This window comes from Cottoperca gobio, chromosome 7 (assembly GCF_900634415.1).
Source record: "Cottoperca gobio chromosome 7, fCotGob3.1, whole genome shotgun sequence".
NCBI classification, from domain to species: Eukaryota; Metazoa; Chordata; class Actinopteri; order Perciformes; family Bovichtidae; genus Cottoperca; species Cottoperca gobio.
Genome location: NC_041361.1, coordinates 18,553,713 through 18,563,810, shown reverse-complemented (window position 1 = coordinate 18,563,810; position 10,098 = coordinate 18,553,713). Strand labels below are relative to the sequence as shown.

Below are 10,098 nucleotides of genomic sequence, written 5' to 3'. Positions count from 1 at the left end.
TTTCTAGGCTTGCCACCCCAGCATGCATTGCGATTCCACCGGAAGCCCGAAACTCCGATTCCGTCTATACTCCCCCTCTGGGGCGTTGTCCTCTTCCCCTTATTGCTGATGTCATACAGGAGGGGAGTAACCCCAGCATGTATTACTCTAATATTTCAGTGTGGTTACATTCAGTACATAATATTATATATACACAAATACATATAGTTATTGACTATTACAAATTAAAGTAAATCAAATACATATTAATACATTTAGGAGTTAATTATATCACACTATCAAGGGCCATTTTATTTTTTACAACATCCTTCGGGAAGTGGGATTTCATCCTCTTCTTCCGTTTTTTTAAATAGCGGGTGGCAACTAGTGTTGTCTTTGAATAACCGCCACCTACTATGCTGAAGTGTGGACCAGAGTTTTCTATTTCCATTAAGATAGAGAAAAAACTACTAAAAGAATCTCTTTATTAATCATCACCTTTTAAAAACTCAAACAAGACTTTATAATTACCTTCTTCAATACTAAATACATTCATGAGCTCCAATACTCCAACCCCATAATTATTCAATTCCTTCTCAAGTTTTCCTTTGTGCGTTTCATACTAATCACGATGGATGTTTCCCCATTAAGTGCATTCTTTAATTTAATTCCGAGTGCCCTAATCTGTCTTGATTATTTGCTGTCTTGTTTTTTTTACTTCCACTTTTCGCTTTATTTTATATAGATGACGTCCTTTGTTTTCTTCATCCCATTGCTTTTGCTAGGCAGTCATGATATTGTTTCATATTGCTGCTTTAGCTTCAGCTTTACTGAAAGTTGCTTCAGTGATTATCTCCTGCTTCAGAGCTTTTTTGCTAGAGTCAGCCATTGCGTTAATGCTTCTTCTGTCTCTACATAATCTAGTCTGTATCGTGATTCATAGATTTCATAGAGTATATCTGGTCTGTTTTGGGATGACATGGACTGGACTGACACCAGTGCTGATAATGAATCTGAATAAATAATGAAACATACTATGACCCTTTGCGCTTATTTTGCTCTATACACTGCAATGCATTTCCAATTGCATTGTCAATAACATCTTAACTGTATATACTGTTATATAATCTGGTGTTTTTTCCTTAATGTTTATATTTAAATCTGTGTTACTCATATGATCGCTCCAATTCTGTATCAAATAAACCCCCCAGAAATCGAGTGTTTACTTGCTCCAACGGTTTCCCTTTGTTCCAGTTTCTCTTATCTTCTTCCTAATAATCCCTGTTATTCCCATGTTATCTAATTTAATCGTTTACCTTATCATATGCTTTCTCTATATGGAAGAACACTGCCATAATGGACTCTATATTAATTTGTTTTTGAAGTGTATGTGTGTGTTGTTGCATGTCACACATTATTCATGTTAATTTGTATTCCAGCGGAAGATCCAGAGAACCACAAACCCCAAAAGTGTGTATACATATAGGTATGCGAGGGAAGGCAGAGGAAGATTGAAGGTTGAGGAGGATGGTATCTTCTTCTGTCATCCTGCAACCACTTCCTCCCTTTTCTGCCCTCTGCACTTCTAAACAGCCCATAAGGTTAAAAATAAGCCATTGTTACTCATACACAAAGGGACAGGGAAGGGACTTGCATAGTGAGTGGACACAGCTAACATCCTTATAGCCTTTTAATAGAAACACACAAAGTCTCTGTTAGACTCTAAAAGGTGAGGATGTTCATTCTTACTGAATGAAGTCAAAATCATATATCTGAAGTAGGGCTGCAACTAATGATTACATTATTTTCTCAATTAATCGATTAAGCATTTAGTCTATAAAATGTCAACATATGGCTGAAGACCAAAGATATTCAGTTTAGTTTAGTTTAGTTATTATAGAAGAGTAATACAACAAGCACACTTTCACTTTTGAAAAGCTGGATCCAGTTTGTTTTTGCCATGTTTCGTTATTGCTTAAGAAAATTAACAAAAAAACATTATTTCTATGTCCATCAACATATTGATTAATTGACTACACAGCTTTAATCTAAAAAAATGAGGTAAACACTGTTTTAAAAGATTATGAATTTAATAAAATTGCACAAATAAAAAATATATACAAACACAGTTTTGGAGGTTTTCTGAATTTGGCCAGAGCAATTTTTTCCAAACAATTCAAACTGCAAAAAATGTTATAATTTTCAGGTAAAGTGCCATATTTGCAAAGATTTTAAAGGTTTCTATCTTATTAAAAAACATATGATAGCTAACAAATAAGAAGTGCTGTCAAATGCTCATTCTTAAACAATATAAAAGCAATATAAGGAAAAGCACAGGTGTAATTAATGAAACTAACGTTGGCTCCAATACATTTAGGTGTCCCAGTAAGCCAGACATCCAGCATGCACAATGCCTGCAACTGGATACATCTATGTGGAATTCAGCCATCAGTAATATTAGTTACACCTGTCAAAACAAAAGGTCTGCTGTCAGAAAGGTTACTGCTTGATGGTATACTTGGACACAGTGACTCTTCTAATATGGCCTCCCTGATCTCTTAAGGCTTTCATCACTAGAAAATTAAGCAGTAACTCTGTTGTGACGACACACATGGAGGTGTGAAGGTACCAGTTGACACATAATAAACCTTATGCAACAAAGAAAACATCTGCTGGTGTAGCCCATATCTCATTTATTTTCTTGCTAGGAGGATTGGCTGTCATTATGTCATGCAGCAAGAGAAATAATTACCTTGCATATGAAAGGTTCTTGGTCTAATGTCACCCCTGGTAAATCTGTGTGGACTTTGCATTACTTTGTGCCACCACAAAACTAACATTTTAACAAATTAACATTTTGCGTGACCTTAGCTCTAGATTTCTACAACTCCATTATTGTGTTAAAATATTTAGCCACTACGGTGCAGACACACTCATAAAGTAAGCAGGGAGACAGCACAATTATTTGTTTATGAAGTTGTGTTGCCAGTTGCGTGATGAATAAAAAGTTCAAACCCAGCCTTATTTTCCCGCCAATCGATGCGTAACGAGGGCCCGTATCCTCACACAACCGTTCATATGAGCGCCTGCAGTCTACCAAAGTTGCGTTACATAAGTACGCAAGTTACGTAACAAATAAGTCAACCTGGACTTTTGGTTTCACACGGAACACAAATAGCAGCCTCCTGGATGAAAGTCCTGTGTTTTCAGACCCACCCTTCCACCCCGATATTGTCCCTACGCTGACTTTGTCCCTCCAGTTATGTGGGTTATATACGAATTATAGTGCAATACTTTTCGTAGATATAAGTAAGAACGGTTTATGAGAACAGCCAGAGAGGGCATTTCTGTGGAATTGTCTGTTGGACCAATTCCAACGTTGGAAACACAGCATCAGATGCTGACAAGCACTTGTTTTAACCATATAAGGGCCTCCTTTAGGTCTGGTTTGGTCTCAAACAACAATAAATAAATAAGAAGATACTGTAGCATCCGGTCCCAAACCACCAGGCTCAGGGAGGGAAAGCTTCACCCCACAGGCCATAAGAGTGATCACTATTTGTTACTTTACTCACACCACACTGGTACACTTCAACTTTATATACTACCCGTTTATACCTACACACGTAGTTTAGATATACATTTATTTTATCCTGTCTATATTAACATTTATTCATTTGATCACTACTGTAAACCAGTACCCTACTATATTTTATGTTGTATGCTGTTTTACGTCTTATGTCTTGGATTCTCCTTTTAACTTTTGTGTATTTCTTTTTTATACATTTTGTAACAACATTGTTAGAGGGAGACTGAAAATAAGAATTTCATTGCCAACAACTGCTTCACTGTAATTGATGTGCATATGACAAATAAAGACTTGAAACTTCCTGGCAATGATATTGATGTGAGCCACTGATTTGTTAACATGAATATGGATTAATGCCATTTTAAGGGCAGCTTCTTTGAAATGCAATACACATTAAAAAACTTCAGAGCAAGGCAAGTATGTAACACAGTGAAAGTCAAAAAACAGTCAACACACAAAATCGTGTTGTGCAACAACCGCAAGGAGGTTCGATTACAGGTCACACAGGGTTCTTGAACCGGCTGGCAGGGAGTGACAAGAAAAGATGCATTGCACCTTCCAAGAACAAATGGTTTTAGATGCAGTCTCCCAGTTGAATCACGTCGAGAAACTACAGGCAAGAACATTGTTTTTTCATGCAGTGGTAAATTCTGGGTCTATTTTGCTTCCATAACATGTCTTCTTTCAGACTAGTGGGGAAAAAACATTCAAACTACACATTTAGGAGTTTATTTTACTAACTTTGTCTATTTGTGTCTGTAGATTTCTCCTAAATTCACCAAAAGTTAACATTACATAACGCCTCATTTGCATATTTAAATCATACAATTTTAGAAAATGGGTAATACAAAAAAGAAATGTCTTAATGTAAATTATCAACTGGGTAAGTTTCACGGTTAAAAAATTTACCCCATTATTCTCTAGTGTCTTTCTAGTGCAGGGGTGGGCAATTCATTTTTACAAGGGGCCACATGAGAAACCCGAGCTGTGTTGGAGGGCCGAATCAACAAGAAATTGAACTTAATTCTGCTCAATATTCATTTTGTCCCATTGTAAAAAGCAGTACATTATATATTTTGATTAGCTGCTAATGGTAATCAAAAGAATAAAGATATTCTCTTCCAATAAATATATGAAATTGTGGAGTGGGTCAAATCGGAAAATACTCCTAGAGAAGTAATAAACAGTAAAAACAATCATTACATCAGTATTCTTCACAAACCAATACTGAAAAGGTGTTTTACAATATGTAAAGATAAGCAATGAATCAACTTTATACAAAAAGCAATAAGTGCTTTTGATGTTTTTCAGTTCACTTTACTTGTTCAGTGAGAAAGATCCAGTCTGTCTTGGGCTTGAACAAGTGCACTGAAATCTGGTTGAATGTCTGAGGTGGATATGCGCAGGACAGCTTACAGGTGATCATCAGTGATAGAGGATCTGAGAATGTCTGAGAATGTCTGTTCACATATGTAGGTAGATCCAAAGAGGACCAGAATCTTCTGAGCATGTCTCCTCATGTCTGGAAAGTTCTCCTCTTTCAGGGAAGAGTAAAACTCAGGCAGTGAGACTGACCTAAAGTGCTCTGACAGAAGTGTATCAGACTGCAGGTCAATGAGTTCAAGCTGAACATCACTGTGTGCATCATCCACATTGCATGTAAATGGGGAAACACCATGTGCATTTCATTCTCAACTGTTTTAAAGTCTTGAAATCGCCTCCAAAACTCACCATGCAGTGCTTCTAACATGGATGAGTACCTGTGGAGGTGATCAGCTGATGGTGTGGTTTCCTTCAGTGTTGGCAAGTGGGTGAGAATGTTGTCCTCCATTTGGCTTGAGAAGCTGCAACTTTCTCATGAAAGCCTTCACTGCGCTGTACATTTCATGCACAAAAAGGCCCTTGCATTGCAGTTTGACATTTAGTTCATTCATTAGTGCAGTCACACCTACAGCAAAACCAAGGTCTGCCATCCAGTCTGCATCTGAAAGCTGTGGGACGTCTTTTCCTTTCTTCACACAGAAGTCTTGACTCTTCTCTCAGGTCCCACTCTTAGCCCAGGCTGAGCCACCTGACAGCAGCGTGGTAGCCTATGTCCCCATGTTCAGTCTCATTTTCCTCCAAAAGTGCAACAAACTGTCTGTCACAGTGCTTGACATCAAACAAGCTCTTGCCCTGATGAAGTTAACTATTTTAGTTACAACATCAACAACATGGTTAATTTGTAGAACTGACTTACACAACACTTCCTGATGTATAATATAATGCAAAAATACCCATTTCTGTTCAGGGTTCATTTCTGTCACTTTATACTGCATTCTCTTCAAAAGTCTAACATTTCTCCCCGTCAGATTTGGACAACCATCCGTTGTCACGCCTGCCAGCTTGTCCCATTTCAGTCCCAACTTGTCCACACATGCATTTACCTCCGTGAACAAATCCCTCCCTGTTGTTGTCCCTTTCATTGACTTCATGGCTTCTCAAATGCCTCCTTTTCTCCGGGCATATGAGTGCTGCAGAATCCACCAAACACCCCTTGATAAACTCTCCGTCAGAAAACAGTTTACTTTTTCTATTTTGTGGGATAAGACATAACTTGTGGTGACAGCTGCATCTCTGGATCATCTTTGTCCAATGTCCACGTTTATGCGGAAATGTATACAAATCAGCATATTTTTTAACAAGATAAGGCCTCATTTTCATATTTAAACATACAATAATAAAACATTTGTAATACAACAATAATTGTCTTAATGTAAATGATCAACTGGGGAAGTTTCATTGTGATATATTTTAACCTGTTCACCGGTCTGCTCTTAAAGAGACGTAGTACTTGTCTGGAACATAAATTGATTTGATATAGTTCATTAACATCTCTTATTCGGTTCTGGAGCTCTGTATCCGTTTTCCACTATGAATAAGCGCACAACTTGTGTCCCCAGTGTTAAAGTCCAGTGTTTCTGGCCTTAAGTTCTGGAAAGTTTGCTCTTAACACTGTCTGATCATGTGAATCACTTACGAGAACCAGCCCACCAGCAGCACCAGGATTTACAGAAACTGAGCACTCTGTGTATGAGTGATTACGGACTTGGGTTATTTTCCCATAGCTGATCCCCAAAATAGCTACTCCAGCTTGGAGCTATGCCATGCGGTGTCTTTTTGTAATTTCTTTGTCCCTGGGGCTATAAAAGCAGCGCAGGCAGTGCAGAACAGAGAATAGAGTCATTGCTCCCAACACACAATGGTCCAACCCTGAAATGATCACAACCACATCTCCTTAACTAGCCAACCAAACTCAAACTCTCCCACCAGACAGCTGACTGTCCTGTAGATTATAGTGAGAGAGAAGATGATCAGCACAACCTAGTTATTTTTCCCCGAGTCTCAAATAAACACATGCTTTTTCAGGTACTTTGGAGAGGAGGGGGGCTTGTTGGCTTGTTTCTGTTATGAAAGGGGGGATTGGCTGGAGAGCGAGTTGGGGGTTGGGACCAAAGTTGCAGCCAAAACACGTATTAATATCCTGATAGCTGCCTGGCAAGAGCAGGCTGTTCCTTTCAAAGACACGCTGGGGCACGGGTGGGATGAAAGTTTCCCACGGACAGACAGACGCACGGTCAGAGTGTATAGTCCAGAATCATTCTGAGGCCTTCAAAAGTCAAGTGAGGAAATGGTCTGAGAGCGATGTCTTGGGTGTGAGGATTACCACTTGGCAACACTTGGCACAGAGGGGGTAAAGGGTATTCCTGACACTCCAATTAAATGGAGCCAATTATAGACAGAGGCACACAAAGCAAACATGGAAATAGCCTCTGCTGGTGAAATAAAAGCTGCCTTGCAAGTTTTGCAGGGGCAAGTGTGAGGCTGAGGGTGGTATTAAAATAATATTATTGAGTGTCACTATTACAGAGAGTAAGATTACAGTATACAGGTGTCTTTTTCTATGTGGATCAGGCACAGCAAGCGACATGAAAGGACTTCTAGGAAGAGATCAACTTCAGCGATTCTGTCTGGTTTATTGGCGATTGCTAATGTGCATGTAAAAGTGAATGAAAATCACACCGGAGAAATGCAAAATGCAAAGAAAATAACAAAGCAGGGAGGAGGTTTAAGGTAGCCTTGAGTATATATTGTATATACTGCCATGTAACCTAGATTGTAATTTGTAGCTCCATTGTTTAATTTGCACCGTTTTGTCCATTTTATAAAACAGCAAAAGTCTGTCAGAGAGGTGTGTTTTAGCTCCTTTTAGATTGATGCCATTTCGAATGGTATCAATGAAGCTGAAACCCTTAGTCATTAATATTTAGGTTTCATGTATTAGTATGTACTGCACCTCAGGTTACACAAAAGCTCTACGGAGGATTAGGGCCACATGTGAACAATGTATTAAAGTTCTGAGTTTAAAGTCTGAATTTTTTATTTATTATTTAAAAAGGTATTTAAGATCTGACTTTACTCTCAGACTTCGGACTTTATTCGTAGAATTTTGACTTAAAACTCAGAACTCAATTACATTTAATACAAGCTCAAATAAGCTTAACATGAATTCTGCTTCTGATTATATCTAGATTATGTCTCGGAGCTCTGCTAATGACAGGAAACTTCCAGTAAATGACTAAATAATCTATACTGTCTCGTTATTCACCTTTAACTCTGTGTTGACTCACTGTATAGGCTCCCGTATGTTGACCAAGGACTCATCGGCCATCTGTTGTGTTTCATATTAGTGGAGATAATCACAGCGACACTTCATTCAACTCTATTCTATTTCTATTCATATGGTACTTAGAATTGCAACTGTAGAAGCAGGCAACAAGCCAACTCAGGGTGTGACCTTCCCTCAACCTGCATTCATCCTCAATGATATACTTTACGACCCTGTACAGAAAAACACATATTACTATAAGAACTTTAAGTGGCAGTCAATGGTTCCTTTATTAATATGGATTGTGATAATAACTCATCAGTCTTATAATATTCCTATAGTCTTCTTATAGGAACTTGCATTCTATCTATGGAGCTGAATTGTGAATTTATAGATATCTTAAAGTACTTTCTGTTGTGTTGCACTTTGTATTTAAACTTTACAATCCCCAAAAGTCACTTAACTTTTCTTGTGATAAAGAAGTTACGTTTTTAAATTTTTAATTAGTGTTTACTTTGTATTAGTATCTTTGGTAATTTGACTGTTGCATAGCCATAGTTTTTTCATGAGGGTAAAACTTCACATCCTGACATATTTCACACGACCACATTCAAGAGACGCCTCATAAAACCACTGCAATAAGTGACGCCTGCTGTTTCAAGTATGTGGCAGCTTGGCTTTGAAATTGAATTGAAATTGAATTGAAATTGAATTGAAATTGAAACGCAGATACTTGATGCTTACCTTTTGTGTGAGTGAGCTGTCAAATGGTCTTTTCCTGCAAATATTCCCATGCTTGCATGATCCGTACAGAGAGAGGTCTCATGCTGCTCTTCTGACAACACTGACCAACCCCGACCAGCTACAGCTACCAAGCTGGGCACAGTAGCAAATAGATATATTCCTGTTATCACTTTCAAAATAAAACACTCACTGGGAAAAACAAATAAAGAACCAAAGCAGTGTCAGAAATAATTGGAGCAAACTATGAGTAAAATTGACCCAAATCACAATCAAGGGAGCATAAACAGTTGTGTGATTGTTCTTGTTCAATTGTACCGTGAAAACAATATTTAGTTTTCTACCCTGAACCAAAGTAAAGTTTAGGCACTAGTTTAGTTTATATGCCAAACCGTAAAGTATTGTACTAAATAAATTCAGCTATAGAAGCACAGTTAAGAGTTTAAAGACAGATTATTATTAGAAACATATTTTATACTTTTCATACTGTAGTAAATCTGATAGCCTGCCTACCAATGATTTCCACACCATGCGGATGTACAGTAACTGACAAAAACTCTGACGTCAGCATGATTGGATTCACAATCCAGTGTTGAAGGCAAGAGAGAAAACTATTGTTAGTGTAATGAAAGGATAATATGACATGAAATACATTTATGGACATTATCTTATATAGCTACTGTATTTTATTTCATATTTTTTACAAGTGACAAATTTTATGCTTTTATTTTGACGCTAAGGAATAACTTCCGGTAACATCTTGTTTTCTCTGTTGGTCTGACGCTCTTTATACCTCCATGATCGGACCTCGCAAAAAGGTTTCGATTAAAATAATTTAAAAAAACGGCCGTTTATTATTATGTCATGCGAGGTCAGTTGTTGTTTCAAGACAGTACAGACAACATATCAGCAGATTAGACAGATATGTGCTTAATCAGTTTTATTCAAATAATATCATAATTGTCTCGCACACAATATAACATTAAATACAAAGCATCAAATAATAAAATTTAAAAAAACATGAAACAACAAAAAGCAACACAAAACAAAATAATATCACTTCCCGAGATGCATTTCAGCAGAAAAATTGCTGTTTGCAGATAATTGTAATTTATTTCAATATGTTATATATATTTTACAC

General features: G+C 37.5%; 1 protein-coding gene across 2 annotated transcripts in view; it reads right to left on the bottom strand.

Moving 5' to 3' along the window:
- Nucleotides 1-9,080, bottom strand: part of calcrl2 (calcitonin receptor-like 2) — a 33,965-nt gene extending 24,885 nt beyond the window's left edge. For both annotated transcript variants that reach the window (XR_003832557.1, XM_029436026.1), the window contains exon 1: nucleotides 8,961-9,080. Coding sequence is in view for 1 of the 2 variants with exons in the window: in XM_029436026.1 (XP_029291886.1) it covers nucleotides 8,961-9,010 (50 nt within the window). In the remaining variant the exon portion in view is untranslated. The remainder of the gene's footprint in view (nucleotides 1-8,960) is intronic.
- Nucleotides 9,081-10,098: the final 1,018 nt, after the last annotated feature.